At 54.0% G+C, this 18,066-nt stretch overlaps 2 protein-coding genes across 3 annotated transcripts; one reads left to right on the top strand and one right to left on the bottom strand.

Annotated features, from left to right (window-relative positions):
- The first annotated feature begins 2,490 nt into the window (after nucleotides 1–2,490).
- On the top strand, nucleotides 2,491–4,181 carry Cfd (complement factor D). The gene is made up of 5 exons (XM_051177674.1): nucleotides 2,491–2,568; nucleotides 3,048–3,201; nucleotides 3,287–3,434; nucleotides 3,544–3,801; nucleotides 3,972–4,181. Exons 1-5 carry the CDS (start codon nucleotides 2,514–2,516, stop codon nucleotides 4,131–4,133), a joined length of 777 nt encoding a protein of 258 aa, XP_051033631.1. The 5' UTR covers nucleotides 2,491–2,513; the 3' UTR covers nucleotides 4,134–4,181.
- A 1,664-nt stretch (nucleotides 4,182–5,845) lies between these two features.
- Med16 (mediator complex subunit 16) lies at nucleotides 5,846–17,971 on the bottom strand. 2 transcript variants are annotated; one of them, XM_051177442.1, is made up of 15 exons: nucleotides 17,844–17,971; nucleotides 16,888–17,053; nucleotides 16,462–16,569; nucleotides 16,106–16,275; nucleotides 13,135–13,566; nucleotides 12,521–12,626; nucleotides 10,654–10,809; nucleotides 9,925–10,133; nucleotides 9,611–9,817; nucleotides 8,823–9,033; nucleotides 8,275–8,408; nucleotides 7,613–7,805; nucleotides 7,164–7,380; nucleotides 6,426–6,509; nucleotides 5,846–6,228 (listed from the first exon to the last, which is right to left on the bottom strand). In XM_051177442.1, exons 1-15 carry the CDS (start codon nucleotides 17,919–17,921, stop codon nucleotides 6,102–6,104), a joined length of 2,598 nt encoding a protein of 865 aa, XP_051033399.1. In that variant the 5' UTR covers nucleotides 17,922–17,971; the 3' UTR covers nucleotides 5,846–6,101. The 2 variants fall into 2 exon arrangements, with proteins under 2 accessions (XP_051033399.1, XP_051033400.1); XM_051177443.1 differs by having other exon boundaries at nucleotides 16,888–17,050; nucleotides 17,844–17,964.
- Nucleotides 17,972–18,066: the final 95 nt, after the last annotated feature.

Genomic DNA, 18,066 nt, shown 5'->3' with positions numbered 1-18,066 from the left:
AGACCAGCCTGGTCTACAGTGCAAGTTCCAGGGCAGGCTCCAAAGTCACAGAGAAACCCTATCTCAAAACAAAACAAAACAAAAGATGTCAGTGAGATGGCCCTTTTTTGGCTTCTGTTCCCTAAAACCCATATTCAGTTAGGTCTCAGCACTGGGAGGCTGAGGCAGAAGATTGTCATGGATTTGAGGACAGCCTAGGCGACAGAGTGAGGCCCTATCTTAGAAAACAGAGGGGCTAGAGAAGCAGTTCAGCAGTTACGAGCATCTGCTGCTCATGAAGGAGACCTGGGTTTCCACGTGGTGGCTCACAACTACCTATAGCTCCTGTTTCAGGGGACTGGTCACCCTCTCTAGACTCTGTGGGCACCAAGCATGCACATGCACCCCCATACACATAACTAAGAATAATAAAAAGTAAATCTAATATGTAAATAATCTAGGACTGCTGAGATGGTGTGGTGGATGAAGGTGCTGGCCACAAAGCCCAATGGCCTGAGTTCAATCCCTGGAATTACCTGGTGGAAGGAGAAAACGGACTCCACCCAGCAAGCCACAACATGGCACACAAATACAATGAAATAAATGAAGCACAGATAATAAAAATTAAAAACAGCCCACTTTCTCATTAGATCTGGGCAATAGACACCATAGCTCTGCCCAGGGACCCCGAAATGGCCTCCTCTACCCACTGACCCTCCTCCAGCCACACCCCACCCCTGCCAGGACAGAGTTCCAAGTCTGTGGAAGTTCTTCAGGGTTGTTTGCTGAAGTGTCCTATGGCTGCCTGACCCTGGGTGGTTGCCATTTTTTTTTTTTCAATTTCTTAGGTTCCTTTTTGCACTATCTGGATCCTGTCCTAAAAGGCTTCTGATTTTGTCTTGTTATGTTTTGTTTTCGAGATAGGGACTCACTCTATAGCCCAGGCTGGCCTCAAACTCAGATATCCCCTTGATTCTGCCTCCTGAATGCTGGAGTTGAAACCCTAGACATCCAGGTGGCTTCTGATTGTATTTATTTATTTTTGTCTTTTTAAAGTTTTTTTTTTTTACACTCCAATCCCAGTCCTTCCTCTCTTCTCCTCTCTTCCCCCACTTCTCCCTACTCCACCTCTCACCTGCTCCCCTAGAAAGTCTAGTCTGCCCCATCATCTTGTTGAGGCAGGACCAAGGCCCAAGGCACCTCCCCACCCCCATACCACTGTGTCTAAGCTGAGCAAGGTATTTCTCCATACAGAATGGGTCAGTTTGTGCATTAGAGTTAGATCTTGGACACTGGAGAATGTCCCGCGCTACTGTCTCGCCAGCAAGAATGACGCAGCACACTCAGGATCCTTCTGCAGTAAAGCTTTAATGCATCTTGAGAGGGAGAGCATAAGCTTACAGAGCGGAGACCCCAAACATCCAAAACCCAACCCTTATATAGGTTTACAACCTTCGCCTCGGACGTGTCACCTCCTGATTGGCTGCAGCCCATCGGCCCATATGACGCCACGGGAGAGGCAGAGGCCAAGGGAGGGAAAATCACCCTGCACCTGCGCACTGACTTGTTTACTCTCAACGCCAGCCGTATGCAGGCGCCATCTTGTAATGGAGAATGCCGGGACGGCTCCCTACAGGACACACTGCCAGTGGCCTCATATATTGTCCTGGTCACACCATTGCCACCTATATTAAGGGAGTCTAGTTCGGTCTTATGTAAATCCCATTTGTCAGACAGCTTCTGATTTTAATAAGGTGCTCTGACATCCCATCTGCAACATTAGTTCACCCCAAAGACAGAACCTAATGCTCCCAAGAGGGAATGTGTGTGTCGAGCCCCATGCTGCTCCCTACTCTCCTTGTCCCAATCCCTTCCTCTAGAACCCATCCTATGGATTAGCTTGGGGGGGAGCCTCTGACCTAGGCTCAGTCAAACAAGATGTTGATTAACATGAGGGCCATATTTACAGTAAGGGTCCCTGAACTACAATATCAAACAGCCTGGTGAGGGTGGAGACTGCCTAGGATCAAGCCATAGTTGGAGGCAAAATTCACAGGACTTTCCTTTTCATCTTCTTCAGCCACACTCTGCTGAGGTGTCAGATCACCACAGCCACAGGCAAACAACCTTCTCTCCAAGTTGGAGGAGGAAGTGTGGGAGGGTAAAATGATGGGAGATGTTTGCCAACTGGCCTCCTGCTGTGGCGATTGCGACAGACACCATGCTGGAAGGACACTTACTGGGCCAGGGTGCTGGGTGGTCCAGCCTCCCACCCCTGCCAAGTGGTGCCCCCTTCAGAGTGGGCACTGACTGGCCAAGGTCCCAAGCAGGAGGGAGAGGAGGGTTCCCGTTCACCTGGCGGATTTACCTAATTCATCCCACAAGGGCTGATACACTCAAATCTGAAAGGGCAGATTCCCAGTTCCCTAGTTGGGTCTCTGCCCAGGAGGCAGGCAGAGGGCGGGAGGCACCTGCCCTATAAAATAGTCCCCTAGGACCCATCTGGGTCAGAGTCTGCACTTATTGGCGTCAAAATGCACAGCCCTGTGTGTCTCGTGGCTCTAGTGGTCCTGGGAACGGCTGTATTTGGTGAGTGGACCAGGGAGGAACAGCTGGATACAGTGGTGGGGGTGTGGTGTGGTGTGTGTGCACCAGGGGTCCCCTGCAGTCAAACACCTCCACACTTGAGAATCTACAATCTGAGCCTCCTGGACTTTTATCAACAGCAAGAATCTGAAACTTGTAGACTTTATAGAATTAAAGAACTAGAATTCACCTTAGGGCCAATGAGAAGTCTCAGCCTGAAGACTGGAGTTTTATCCCCTGGACGGATAGAGTAGAAGAAAGGAAATGACTCCCTTGCAAATTGTCTTCCTACTGCTTCAGATTCACTGCGGTCTTGAGGGGTGTGCACCACCCCACAGGCTTCTGAGTTTGCAGCCCCTCGGAACTGTATTTTACAGTGATGGGGTTCTGGGTCTGGGTCAAGCTCGAATGCGCACATGTGTATGTGTCTGAGGTCTCTCAGACCACCTTAATCCTTACAGTGCACCCACCGTCCTCTGCAGCGCAGCCCCGAGGTCGGATCTTGGGTGGCCAGGAGGCTAAGGCCCATACTTGGCCCAACATGGCTTCGGTGCAAGTGAACGGCACACACGTGTGTGGTGGTACCCTGGTGGATGAGCAGTGGGTGCTGAGCGCGGCACACTGCATGGACGGAGTGTGAGTGGCAGGGACTGGGGGGGTGGGAGTGGAGCCTCGGGAGGGTGGGACGTGTATTTGAGGTGGGCCCTGGTCCTGTTCCCAGGACCAGTGATGAGGTTGTGCAAGTGCTCCTGGGTGCCCACTCCCTGTCTAAGCCTGAACCCTCCAAGCAGCTGTACCACGTGCAAAGTGTAGTGCGTCACCCGGGCAGCAGGCCTGACCGCATTGAGGATGACCTTCTCCTCTTGCAGGTGAGGAGGCTGGGTCCTTCCTACCCTCGACCCTTTCTTCTGCACCACCACCTCAGTCTATTTCCCAGCCCCGCCCCCTACAAGGATATTACCCTCCTCCCATCCTTAGCTGTCCCAGAATGTGTCGCTGGGACCCTACGTGAGCCCCCTGCCCTTGCAAAGCGAGGACCGGGACGTGGCCCCTGGAACGCTCTGCGATGTAGCTGGCTGGGGCGTGGTCAGCCATGCGGGTCGCAGGCCCGACGTCCTGCAGAAGCTTACAGTGCCAATCATGGACCGGAACACCTGCAATCTGCGCGTGCATCACGATGGAGTCATCACCCAGAACATGATGTGTGCAGAGAGCAACCGCAGGGACAGCTGCAGGGTGAGAGGCACCGGCTTGAGTCATGTGGTGTGGGCGGGTGGAACCCAAGGGTCTGAAGAGGCTGGCCGTGGCTTGCGGGAAGAGCTGCCTTCAGGAGTCCGGGGAGCTGCTTAAAAGTCAGAGTGGCTTGGCTATTGGGTGGGCATGAATCTCGTGGCCCCGCCCCATAGGGCGACTCTGGTGGTCCCCTGGTGTGCGGGAACAAGATCGAGGGTGTTGTTGCGTGGGGCTCGCGAGTCTGTGGAAACCGCAAGAAGCCAGGCGTCTTTACCCGCGTGTCGACCTACATAGACTGGATCGAAAACGTCAGGCATGGTAACTGGACCATCTGAGGGGACCCCAGAGACACGTGTCTCACAATAATAAATGCATGCATCTGAGACCTGTGTGTCTTTTTTTGTTTTTCCAGGCAAGGTTTCTCTATAGCTCGGGAGCCTGTCCTGGAACTCTGTAGATCAGGCTAGCCTGCCTCTGCCTCCCGAGTGCTGGGATTAAAAGCGGGTGCCACCACCGCCAGCCTCCCTGTGCGTCTTTATTGAGCCCCTGTTGCACACACACCAGGGAGGCTGAAGACAGGTGGTTCCGTGCTCGGCCACACGGAGGCAGGTGTGTGCTTTTGAGTAACAGCTTTAAGTAACAGTGGGGCGGGGCCGCTCCCATCCCACAAAGATCCTGCTGCATCTAGGACCATCATCTGGGCTTGGACAGCATTGTCAAGACGCTCTGAGGTCGACATAAATACTAAAAGGGGAACTGAGGCACGGAGAGGCCACGAACAAAGGCTGGATTCCAACCCAGAGCCTATATTGGTTCACTGAAGAAGGAAGTGGGTGGGGGGGGGTGGCTGGAGAGATTATGGGTGACAAAGGGCAGAACCCAGACTCAAATCCTGTGCCTTTCTACCCCAGGAGGACAGGGTCACTGAGGCAAAGGGAGTCTCCTGTCGATATTGGAAACTGAGGGTCTGGGTAGTGAAGTCACTCAGACCCTGCTGGAAAAGGCAGTAGAACTGGAGCCTGTGTCTGAACTTTGACTCTGTACTTATTGCTCAACAAGCACTCACTGAGCACCTACTGTGTGCCCTCCCCAGGCTGGGGCAGAGGAGTAGGCACAGACCTAGGAAAGGCCCAGCTGGGTCCCCTTGGGAGGCTAGTATTTCATTCAGTACCATTTGTCCCACATTCCCAGGGTGCTTCACAGCTAAACAAATGACCCTGGTGACATCATTCAATTGCTTCTAGCATTTTCTCCAGATGGCCTGGTACTCACTAACATGCATGGTCAGCCTCAAAGGGCCGGTAAGGAGGAAGGGAGCTTCTGGAGGGGGGCTATCACCCCAGCAGACATGAAGTCAAGAAGGGCTTCAGCAAGGCCAGGGTGCCTCACACCACACTGCTGGCTTCTGTTGGCAGAGGCAGTACCCTAGAGCCAGGAGTGGGCACCACAGGGAAGTCACAGAGTCCTGAAGGGAACACACAGGTCTCCTAGGCTTCTCTGGGTATACAGAATGTTCCAGAAGGGCACTGGGATGGGAGCACATGTCTGCCACCCCAGCACTCAGGAAGCAGAGACAGGAGGATCAAGAGTTCAAGTCATCCCCAGGTACATAATAAAAGGTAGGGGAGTAAAGCTGGTTGAGGCTGGGGGAGCCCCCAGACCCAGTGATCTTGTCTGTCTATGGCCCCTCCCAGAGGTTGTATCAGAGCATGATGACATGGTACATGACCCCTCTGGAGCAATGGCTTGGACAGCCCTCCCCAGTGCTAGGTCATACAAGGCCAGTGCCCTGCCCTCAGCTCCACAGGGTTCCAAGGAGAAAACAACAAAACCAATTACCAAGTTCCAGGAGGCCTGGGTCTTGCTGCCTGTGACTGCAGGGGACAGATGTGATGGGGAAGCTTGAAGGCAGGACCCCTGGGGAAAGGCTGGCAAAGGCTGCTAGAAGGCAGTGGGGAGGGGCAGAGGCCGCCCACGTACACACACACACACACACACACACACACACATGCGGCTCAGCAATTTCCATGCATCGTGATCACATACACCTGGTGCACAGAGAACTTTATTGGGCCTGCCCTCCATTCTCACAAGCCCAAAAGGGAAACTGAAGGAGACAATCTCAGACTTGGACAGCAGCATATGGACTGTGGCCTTTTGAAGGACAGACACACAGACAAGCTCCTTCAAGCTGGGCTGGGTGTGATCTGGGACTTAAAGCACATGCCCTGTACCCCCGGAAGGACAGCAATGTCAATGTTCCGTCACAGAGCTCCTGCCTCTGTTCAGAGCATGGCTGTGACTCAGGGACAGCTGAGGGGCACTCTCCGCCACAGCCCCCCACACAGGCAGTTCTTGATCCACCGCTGTTCCCACTGCTGTACGGCTGTTGCCTTGTTGGGTGACTTCAGCATGGTGACACAGCCACACCTGGAGAGCCAGGGGCTGGTTACACTCACCCCCCCACCGGCAAAATGGTACACCCCAAACCCAGGCCACCCACACCCCAGGTATGGCAGACCATGCCCAAAGGCCTCCTGAAACTGCGTGGCCCTACAGATCGCAGGCTCGGTCTGCAGCCCAGGAGGGAAGCAGAAGGGACCCTGAGCCTGGCCACAGCCCCTCACCTGGTACAGGCTTTACACTCCTCAGTCGGGTAAGCGCCCAGGTGCAGCCTCCGGAGGTGGTCGATCTTGGGCTGGCCAGGGGCCCTGGGGATGAGAAGAGAGTGAGGGGATGTGGGGTCTATGTCCACAATGCCATTTTAGCCCAGCAGCAGAGGGTGACTTCTGGTGTGCGACCCGGGGGCTCAAATATAAGTAAGAAACAATAGCCGATAGCCTTTTCCTGGTGAGACAGGGCCAGAGCTTCTAGAACCTTCCAACTATGGCTGGATATGGGTTGAGGAGACATTGTACACACAGCAGGGGGCAGAGGCCTCACTGTGTGATGGGCATCAGCAAACCTTGAGACCAGCATTACTCACTGCTGGGGAAGATCAGAACAAATCAGTAAATGGGAAGAAAAGGAATTCTACACCCAAAGCTGTGTACTCAGATCTGGAGGCAGGAGGAGCAGAGTTCAAGACCACCTTCCTCCCATACAGAGAGTCTGAGGCCAGCCCGAGCTACATGAGACAAAAACCAGACACCTCTATTCACACAGAAAAGGTTGGAATGCCACAAAGTTCTCTCTCACAGTAGAGAGATCTGATGAAAGAGAACTTGGTCCTTAGACACACCAGGCTCCAGAAGGTGCTAGAACCCCTGTCTGAAAGAACCTGTGTTGTGGACACTTTCAGGGCCGACAGGCTCATCAAGGCTGGGCAGAGCATGAGGGAAGGCAGGACGGGCAGGTGAACACACCTGGTGAGGCCATCCAGCTGCAGAGTGGACGTGTTGCTCGGCAGAGTAGGTGCCCTGCCAAAGCGCAGGCGCAGGGGCTGTTTGGGCTGCAGGCGACTAACCAGGCCATCGCTAGCAGGAAGCCAGTCCAGGTTGGGCACCAGCAGCTGGCTGGGCAGCAGGCAGCATTCATCCACCAAGCCCTCATCAGGTTCACTGGCTGGGCCCTCATCACGGCCTATGGGGAGGGGAGGGAGGTCACCACACTGAGCAGTCTTCCCAGGAAGCCACTTTGTCACCCACATGGCACCCACAGCTCCCTAGGGCTCTTCCTTCTGACATGTCAAATGTGAGTTAGGGACCTGCACCTAAGCATTGGGGAAATGATGAGAGGCCTAAACTCTGGTGTTGGGTTGGGTATGGACTTCTATTTTGGTGGGAAGACATGAGCAGATGGCACAAGGTCTCACAGCAGATCCACAGCTTGGTGAGCAGCCGGAAGAGCAGGGACATGCTGTCCTGAGTGTCCGAGGTGGCTGTGTAGACAGGCAGGCAGCTGGGTTTCAGTAGGCCCCAGATACGGATGACAACCATCAACTCTCGCAGCATGCCCAGAGAGGCACCGTCTCGTAGGAAGCTGTGTCCTGGTCTCAGCGGGGAGCCCTGTGGTGGGGACACTGATTTTGGGGGCTGCATGTGTGCAGCTCCAGAGCTGCTGTGGGTGGGTATGGGCCAGTCAGTCACAGGTAACCCTTGGACCCTGGGTGGGTGGGGAACAGTGGGCACCGAGTTGGGGAAGACCAGAACTATGCTCTATGCCCTACAGTGGCTCAGAAATGACATGTCCAGTGTCCAGTGTCTGCAGTGCTGCCAGGGACCTGGTGGACACCCAACAGACAGGTGTGGCTGTCTTAACTTCCCCAAGAACCCAGGAAGCCAGTGGCTTGACCTGTGACCCTGCAGCCTGAAGGCCCTTGTAGGCTAGAAGCCTCAGATGACAGGGAGGCAGAGTCACCCTCTTCTGGGCCAGGAACACTTGGTAGGTAGACAGGAGCAATGGGGTGCTGCCCCAGCAGGAATCAGCCTCACAGCTGCACTCACGGATGGGAGGGAAAAGTGGGCCGGGGCTCACCTGGTTGGGCAGGCTGGCCAGGAGGTAGAGCACAAAGTCCCCCACCCACTGAAGCAGCTGTTGCAGGGCCTGCAGAGTATTCATGTCCAGAACAAACTCTTCCGTCTTCAGGTTGATCATGACCTTGTCGATATCTGTGAAGGATGGTCAGGGAACATGGGGGAACTCTGTTCCTACAGGCCCCAGCCAGGGCAGTGTCCAGCCCACGTGGGACCTCAGCCACCTGTACATGAAGAGCCTGACTACAGTGTGAGGTCCCATTTTTTTTTTTTTTTGGAGCAGGATCTCATGTAATCTATGCTGGCCACTAACTTGCTATGTAGGAGGACAATGAACCACATCTGGTTTATACATATCTGGTTTATACACAGAGGTGATCTACCACTAAGCCACACCTCACTCAACAAACATTAAGGATATGAAGGCTGCACAGGGTTTGGGCTCAGGTATGGGGCTGGACTCTACAGCACCTACCTCAAGAGCTGATTTTGGATTAAATGGTCACCATGACCCTTGCCCTTTACAGACAGGGAAGGCCGCACACCCACCAACATCAGTGATCTTGGCGCAGATCTCTGCCAGGCGGTCCCCAGGGCTCTTGTCAGGGGTGTTGAGGAAGTGCGGGCGCAGCAGCGACTTGAGGGTGGATGTGATGGCCATGAGGAACAGCTTGGTGTGGTAGTCACATACACGCGCCACTGTGCAGGGTGACAGTTTGCACAATGAGGCCTTCATGGCCAGGATCCGGGTGGAGAGGACCTGGGCGGAACACAGACATCCCTGGCACTGTGAGGACACCCATTAGCAAGGGTGACAGTGGCCAGTTACAAGTCCCCACAAGCTCTGCTACGCTCCCCAGTCCTCCCTGACTGCTCCATTCTGAGGCAACATCTTGCTTGACAGCCCAGACTGACCCTTAACTCACGCTCCTCCTGCCTGTCTCAGCTTCTGGAATGCATGGTCCATAAGCCACACACTGCCCTCCAGACTCTTGAAGGCTAGTTCGGCTCAGGTCTCTCTCTGTGAACTGCAGTTGCCTCTCCCCGCCCTGGTGGCCAGTGGCTGAAGTGGTCCATGTGATGCACACTTTGGACCAGTTCTATTTTAGAACAATCTAGAAAGCTTGGGGGCAGAACGAGGATGGAAGTATGGATTCCAGCTGCCCACAAGGGTCACTGCAGGTTGCTGTTTAGCACCTGCTAGGCCCTGGGCTCTATCCACAATTCTACAGAGGGGAGGGGCAGGTCATTCTCCTTGGCAGTAGGAGGGACATTTGTGTTTGTGTGGGAGCCCTGTCCACCCACACATACCCCCTCTAACTGAGTATGAGCCCTACCTGCTGCAGGGCGGGCTTCTGGCGAGTGTATTCTTCGTGCAGCCGCTCCACCAGGCTCTGCACCATGCTGGGCTGCACATGCAACAGGATGTCCCACCAGTCATAGCCGGTGACCATGCAGTACTCCAGCAAGAATAGCAGGTGCTGCAGAGCCAACTTGGGCTCCAGTGGGTGGCCCAGGGATGGAGAGATGCGCAGCATGCTGAGCTGGAGAGAGGCTGTGCTGAGGGTGTGCTGCTGCCAACCCAAACCTCCCTCCTCAGCTCTCCCCTCCCCTCCCCGGCCACCCTCACCCTCCTTGTCTGGGCACTCACCTTCCCGTGGTTGTCGATGCCCACCAGGGCCAGCGATGTCCAGGACAGCTGCATAGCTTTGAAGTGTACAGCTGGGACTGTGGTGCGAGGACGCTTCAGGGTGGGCTCATCCAGTGAGCGAGGGGTTGAGCTGTAAAAAACCGCCATAGTCTGCAGTGACAGCCGATGTACCATGTGCACGCTGCCATCCTGGAAGGCCAGCGCCAGGCCTAGGGGTAGGGGAATGCATTCAGGGCAGGCTGAGCCGTAGCTGCCCTTCCTGTCTCCCATAGTGACCTCAAGATCCCGAGAGTCCCAAGGGTCCTCCTCAGACTCTGCCCCTGCCCCACCTTTAATGCATTCTCCCTATCATACAGGAGAGAGCCAGGAAAATAAAGACCTAGAAACAGGCAATGTCACCTTATGACTGAGCAGCTGAGAAGACACCTGATTGACTTACAGGAAGGGACCTGAGGGAGCCGAACCCTGAACCACATATATACGTTGGTGATTATGTGTCTGCTCTGCAAAAGGATTTCACCCCATGTCCCCAACTCACTGCCAATTAGTTGCAGCTCTTTACATATTGAGGGACACAGCTATTGGGTAGCTTTCAGGACCCTTGGTTCTGGGGGGGGGGCAGTCCACACTCATCACATGAGACTGGGAACCCACAGCATCCAGAATCCACTTCCCATTCCCATCCCACACGTCCAGGTGCTGTGCTCGCTGCTCCTGGGTCCAACATACCGAGGCCGGGATAGAACTGGGTGTCACTGGCCACCTTGAGATCAGTGTTGGTGAGTGAGATGGGCAGTTTGGGCAGTGCCACTGCTGATACACGATCCAGGTCATTGGTGGCTGACAGGATCCGCCACTTGAGGATCATGGGCTGTTTGTCACCAACTGGACAATTGGGACAGGAAAAGAAAGGGGTGTGGGGTACAGAAAGAAGCAGGGCCACTCCTGTACCAGTTTGGGAAGATCTCAGCCTGGCCAATCAACGCTCTTCTCCTCCTCCAGCCAGTTGGCCTGAGGGTGTTACATGATCTGAGGATCAGTAGGATCCAGTCCAAGGATTTTTCTTGTCTTTTTTGAAACAGGGTCTCATGTACCCTGCACTGACCTTTTACTCTCTATGTAGCTGAGGCCAGCCTTGGACTCTCTATGTAGCTCAGGTTAGCCTTGAACTCTTACCCTCCTGGCTCTACCTCCTTGGTGCTGGGATGACAGGCGTTACCCACTATGCCCAGTTAGTTCATTCCCTGCTGGGGATGGAGCCCAGCCCCTCTGAGACCAGTTATCTATGCAGAGTTTTGTTTTTTTCAAGACAGGGTTTCTCTATTGCTTTGGAGGCTGTCCTGGAACTCACTCAGACTGTCCTTGAACTCACAGAGATCCACCTACCTCTGCCACCTGAGTGCTGGGATTAAATGCGCATGCCACCACCGCCCAGCCTGAGACTGCTTATCTATATTATCAGTCCCCATCTTTGAAACCAGTCCTGACCCCACAGGGAGCCCCAGTCCCAAGGTGAGAACTGAGGCCAGAATGGCTACAGCCACCTGTTTAGAACAGTCAGGGATCCTTGTGGCGAAGGCTGCTCTCACAAGGGGCGCAATAAGCAGAGGTGAAGACTGATGAACCAGCTATGGAGAGGCAGAGGCAGAGGCAGAGGTAGGAGGACCACTGAGAGTCTGACACCAGATGGGGCTGGGGCTGCAAGGTCCAGGACTTTTCTCAAAATTCAAACAAACAAAACCCAGCGGCTGGTATTCAGGGCCTCTTGGCCACATCCCTGCCTTGACCACAGCCAGCTCCTGTCACCATGGTCACCATGCCTTGGCTTCGATGCCAGGCACCACCCACTGGGCAGAACTAGGCCCTGGCTGGTGTGTTCACCCTGGGCCAGGTACACAGCAGGCAGCGTGCTCTGGGGAAAGGCACAGAAGGGCCTGCAGGCACCAGTGAGCCAGAGTCCAGAGCGCCTGGTGACTCACAGGCAGGCAGAAAGCACAGCGGGGACGCTATTCAAATTTAATTACTCGATAGCCACAAAAGGCAGGCGGGCGGTTTATGTAACCACAGTGAATGGCCTCTTGACACAACTTCATTAGGCTGCCAATTAGGTCCTATAGTCACCTCTAAAGCCACCAGGGTCCATTAACTCTCCTGCCCCCCATCTTACTTTCCTTTCTGAGCCAGGCTGCCGCAGGGCAGGCTCAGGGGAGGAAGGTGGGGGTCTAGGACAGCAAGAGGGTTACAGGAGACGCACTGGAGAGGTGAGCTGGGATTTCTAGAGAACTCCATGACTTTTAAAATAAATTGCCTCCCTTGGCTGTGCATGCCTTTGTTCCCTGGGCCCAGCCGCAGGACCTTTGCACAAGGCATTTCCTTAACCCTGGGGGTTTCCAGGCTGTCCAACAGCCTCCTGGGACTTTAGAAGATGAAGTTAATCTGAGAAGATTAACAGGCCACACCTTTAAGCCTGGGGCTCAGAAGGCAGAGGCAGGCGGAGTACTGTGCATTAAAGGCCAGCCAGGAACACATAGAGACCCTGTCTCAAACAAACCCCAAATCCCATGAGCTGTCAGCTCATGACCCCGGGCTGACTCACCCACAGGCGAGATCTGCTGGAAGATGTTGTTCACAGGTAGGCCTTCCTTCCGCAGGGACCAGCACTCCACCAGGCTGCTGGTCTGGCTGGAGGCACATAGAAGCACCTGGGGGTGAGTCTCAGTGAGAATGGGGTGGGGGGCTGTCCCCCAGGGCACCTGCCTCTCATGCCTCATTTGCATCCTCCAGCGATGAGTCCACAAGATATGCCAGGAGACACGGGGCATCATGAATTCACAAACACAGTGAGAGCCAGGTGACCCGTAACCAATGGGATGACAGCCCCAAAGACAGTCAGCATGTATCCCAAGATAGGTCAGGGGACTCAGGAGAGGGACTCAAACTGAGGATGCTGAGCTGGTGACTTGCCTGGATCATCCAGAGCCTGGTTTCACTGTAGGGTTATGAGGCAGGAAGGTGAGAGGCAGAGAGAATGGGAGACACCATGCCAGCTCTGAAGGTGGATGAAGAGGCCATAAACTAAGGGATGCAGTGCCTCTGAATGCTGCTATAGGTGGGCCACCAGGAAGAACCTTTCCTGCCCCACCCGGTCCCTGTCAGATTCTGACCAGGACAAGTCATGGTCAGCTGAGATGGGGATGAAGACACGCTTACCTGCTCAGACATGTCTCGGGCCAGGAACTTGAGATGTGTGATGGCAGGGAACCTGTCCTTGCGGTTGGGGTCAGTGGTACAGCGCATGAACAAGGAGGGCAGGATCTCAGTGTCTATGCGGCACTTCTCGCTCACCACGCTCACACACACCTTGTAGAATTTCACAGGAGATGCACTGCTGCCATCTGCAGCAGCTACCACAATGTTCCCACCGCCTGTGAAGGCGATATCAGCTAGCGCCACTCGACCTCGCAGCCGACACAAGCTCTCCGTGGACGTCAGCACTTGCCCACTCGGCTTCAGTAGGGACACAGTCACCAGGCCACTAACTGTCACTGCAATCCAACCTTCCATGGGCTTGCCACCAAACAGTGTGAGTGAAGGAGAGAATTTCACACGTGAGAACTTCTCCCCGAAGCTAGAGGCACCCGACTGCAGGAAGGGGAAATGAAAGGAAGGGTTTGCTTAGTTCCTTGGGGTCCACCTTCTACGACCTCCACAAGCACAGAGCAATGATGTGGCAAGAGCAGAGCACTGCAAGATGGGAGCCTCTTAACGCACAGGCTCCTCTTCTGCAATAGGAAACAGTGTATTTCTCAGGGGATTGAACATAATACTTCAGTTTCTCTAATGTGACCTTATGACTCAGTCTTTGCCTCTGCAGCAGAGGCAGCAAGATAGCAGATGGTACTAGGCTGTGGTGCCACCAAAACTTTACTCAAGAGCAAGTGGGGCAGGGGGCATTTCCTGTGGAGTGCTGTCCCAGCTACTCTTGTACTTGTAGTCTCTATTTCCAAATTGGTGTGATTTACATACAAAACACACCTCGTTTGTTTGAGACAGGGCATACATATAACCTAGGCTGGACTCAAAGTTATGATCCTCCTGCCTCAGACATCCACGTGCAGGGATGAGGAGCACCAATACAATTATTTTGTTTTTTTGAGACAGGGTTTCTCTGTGTAACCCTGGCTGTCCTGGAACTCACTCTGTAGACCAGGCTGGCCTCAAACTTACAGAGATCCACCTGCCTCTGCCTCCTAAGTGCTGGGATTAAAGGTGTGTACCGCCAACACCCAGTAATAAAACTGTAATTTTACATAAAATTTTAAAGATCTGTAGCTGAGAGCATTATTTAAATAGCGACACATATTATATAAATAGTTAATTTCTGAGTTTGAGGCCAGCCTGGTCTACAGAGTGAGATCCATGACAGCAAGGGCTACAAGGAGGAACCCTGTTTCAAACAACTGGAAAAAAAAGCTTTATTATCTTTTATGTGTTTGAGTGTTTACCTGGAGGTTTATGTGTGCATCTTGTGGATGAGGCACCGTGGAGGTCAGGATAAGGGGTCAGATCCCTTGGAGCTGGAGTTACACATGGTTGTGAGCCAGTACATGAGTGCGGGGATGTAACCGAGGTCCTTTACAGAGGAAGCCAGTACTTTAACCACAGAGCAACCTCTCCAGCCCCCACATTAAATTTTGGAGACAAAGTGTCACTGTTTAGTGCTGGTTGGCCTGGGACTGGATATGCAGACCAGGCTGACCTCAAGTTCGGAGCTATTTGTCTCTTCAGTGCTGGAGTTGGTGTGTGTCACCAGGTCCAGCCGTTTGTTTTGTTTTTCAAGACAGGCTTTCTTTGTGTGGCTTTGAAGCCTGTTCCAGAACTAGCTCTGTAGATCAGGTTGGCCTTGAACTCAAAGATCCACCTGTCTCTGCCTCCCAAGTGCTGGGATTAAAGACCTATGCCACCAAACCCAGCTCCAGCCTTTTTTTTTTTTTTTTTTTTTTTTTTTTTTAAGAGTTGTATTGGCTGGTTGTTGTGGAATATTAACTATGTAAAGATGTGTTACCTTTGTTTTGCCTTGCCTGCCTACGGCTCCTGATTGGTCTAATAAAAAGCTGAATAGCCAATAGCTAGGCAGTAGAGGGATAGTGGAGCTGGTGGGCAGAGGCAATAAGGAGGAAAAGAATCTAAGCAAAGAAGAACAAGAGAGAACTAGGAAGAAAAGGAAGATGATAGGCAAGGCATTGGTGGCACATGCCTTTAACTGCAGCACTCGGGAGACAGAGGCAGGCAGATCTCTGTGAGTTCGAGGTCAACCTGGGTTATAGAGCCGGAGTTCCAGGACAGGCACCAAAGCTATACAGAGAAATTCTGTCTCGAAAAACCAAAAAAAGAAAAAAAAGGATATGATGCCTGGGGCCAGCCAGCCGGGCAGCTGCCAGCCAGACATGGAAGAATCAGGAAAAGTAGGGCATACAGAATGAAAGGAAGGTAAAAAGCCTGAGACAAAACAAAATGAAGAGAAACAAATTAAAGTAAGTTATAAGTGCTAGTGGTACATGCATAAGCTAAGGCTGAGCATTCATAACTAATGAGAAGTCTCTGTGGCATGATTTGGGAGCTGGTTGGTGGCCCAAAAGAAAGCCTGCCACAGGTAGGAGGGGTCTCAGCAGACAAGCAGAAGCTACTGGGCCCCAAGGGCCTGTACTATCATGGAACCGATGCTGGCTATGCCCTGTTCCTCACAGGCCACCTCCCTTCCATCACTGAGGAAATAAGACTCTCAGATGCCCTGAGTCCAACTCTGCTGGTGCCCACTCCTCACTGGTTGAACTCCAGAAAACACAAGGACAAGGGAATTCTGGGTCATCATTAGATCAAAGTGGACTGGGGTCTGAAGACCACATAGCAGTCATGTGTAAAACAGGACACTACTGAATGCAGCTGCCTTAAACAGGGTCACTATAGGGACCATCATCCCATCATTGAAAGGAAAGGCTCAGGGGGCACAACAGCGTGTTCATGGGGAAAGGAGCTTACAGATGGCAGTTTACTGACAGGTAACTCACTGCAAACAGGTATGGTACAGGACAGAGAATGCTGACAGCAGCAAGGTAGAGACGGGCTGGTTAGTCACAGCTCCGTCCCATGTGCCCCTAAGTCCCCTCAGTGAGTCCCTCACCTTCTCCACATGCAGTGCCAGTTTCACACCATTGTGCAGCCAGGACAGCGCCACGATGGGGTCCCCCTCCACCTGGCTGCCCACTGAGCTCTCCCAGCTGTTGGCCAGGTGGTCAGCCATGCTCCAACATTTGATCTGCCCATCAGCATCAGCTGACAGGAGTCGGGAGCCTGTGGTGACAGAGTGGCATCAGGAGGCCTCCTGATGGGCAGGTTGACTGCCACCCCCTGCCCCCACACGCTGAACTCCCAATGGGCAGGGTAGCTGTCCACCCACTCTGGATTTAGGACTGATGACTGAGAAAGGAAGCCCATGCTGCTCAGGGCTCTGGACTGAGAGTGAACCTCGTGGCTCACCTGACTGGTCCCATTCCAGGCAGGTGATGGCCTCGCTGTGGCCAGAGCTGACGGAATGCACTTCCCAGGGATGTTCTGTGTCCAGGATATGGATCATATGTGTCAGGTCTGCAATGGAGGGAGAACAGGTGAGGTCGGTGTGGCTCAGTGTCCCAGGATTCCCATGCCCATTTCACCACTCTGGGTGCTCCTCCATGCTGCTAATCCCCTGGAAGGGGTTATCCCATGCAGCCACAACGTCCCTCTCAGAGGCCTCTATAAACCCTCTAACAGGCAACAGAGAGCCTGGCTCTGCCACCATGAGCCTTTCAAACTAGGACACTCTGTGTCTGGAAATCTGAGATACAGTGGATCCACACCTAGCACTGTCTACCTCCATGTCGTGGATCCTCAGGTCCCAGCCAGGGGAGGGGGACAGACACTCACCCTGGTCATCATTTCGGAGGTCTGTGGTGAAGGCGATGAGGTTCCTGCAGGACCAGGCGCAGGCCAGGGGCAATGACGGGCAGTACGTGCTCTTGGCCCACTTCTCCCATTCGCACACGTAGGCCAGGTCCATCATGCCCACAGCACCCAGCACGGTCCCTGGCTCCTGGGGAACAGGGAGAACCTAGCTAAAATGTATCAAGAATGTTCTCCAGTCCCTGAAGCCCGAGCCCTATTATAAATTCCATGATGCGGGGCCTAAAGTCACCCTCCCTACCCACCTAATTACCCACCCAGATCTCAGCCTGAGCTCAGCCTCCAAACACTAAGCACCCTCCACAACCAGGCCCCACTCCTACCCCTTCAAGTCTGAGCCTCAGTTCGCACTCCAAGTTCAGTCCCCACGCTCCGCTCCCAACAAGTTAGCCTCCAAAGCTGCGCCCAAGACCTAAATCCTGAGCCTTAACATCTACTCCAGGTACCTTAAACCACGCCCCGCCAAGCTCGTTAAGTTCCACCCACACCTTCCAAGGCCCTAGGCTCAGCCTCCAAACCAAAACTGCCAGCTTCAAACTCCTCTTCTCAGCCGGTGATTATGAAGGGGGCCAAGGACTCCTTCATCATTGCCAGATCGTCAGGCCACGCCCCCACCTCTTTTCAAGGATGCTCCTTAGGCCACGCCCCTTCCAGCAGCTTCATTGCCTCAGGCTCCGCCTCTCCGCTCAACTTTTGACTCAGGCCACGCCCTTTCCCGGGATTCTCAAACCCTCGGGCCACGCCCCCTCAGCCTAGTCGCTTAGGCTTCACGTCAAGCACGCCTCTTCCACACCGTCCGCTACCCAAGAAGCTTTGCTCCCCGGCCCGCCCTCTGACCCCACGTGCTCCGCCCCTCTGCCTTCAGCTCGTGGTCCTTGCCCGAATTGCGCCGGTCATGCGTCCCGCGTCCTGGCACTGACCTGTCCGCCCCGAGCGCCCAGTCGGCCTGGCTGCCGCGATCCACACTCGCCCCAGCGCCCGGGATCAGGCGCCGCCATCTCTCGGCCCGCGCCGGCCCCTCGCACAGACTTCTGGGAGAACCCCGGCTCCACCCCCTACTCTGTAATTTGCATATAATAATTCCAAGTAACCGTTGTGGCTCTATGTGCGAAAATAGACAAATAATCTGCCATTTCTGATCAC

The sequence above is a fragment of the Phodopus roborovskii genome, unplaced genomic scaffold (genome assembly GCF_943737965.1).
Source record: "Phodopus roborovskii unplaced genomic scaffold, PHOROB, whole genome shotgun sequence".
Taxonomy (NCBI): Eukaryota; Metazoa; Chordata; class Mammalia; order Rodentia; family Cricetidae; genus Phodopus; species Phodopus roborovskii.
Note: the sequence above shows the minus strand (reverse complement) of the source record. Positions and strands in the feature narration are given on the sequence as shown.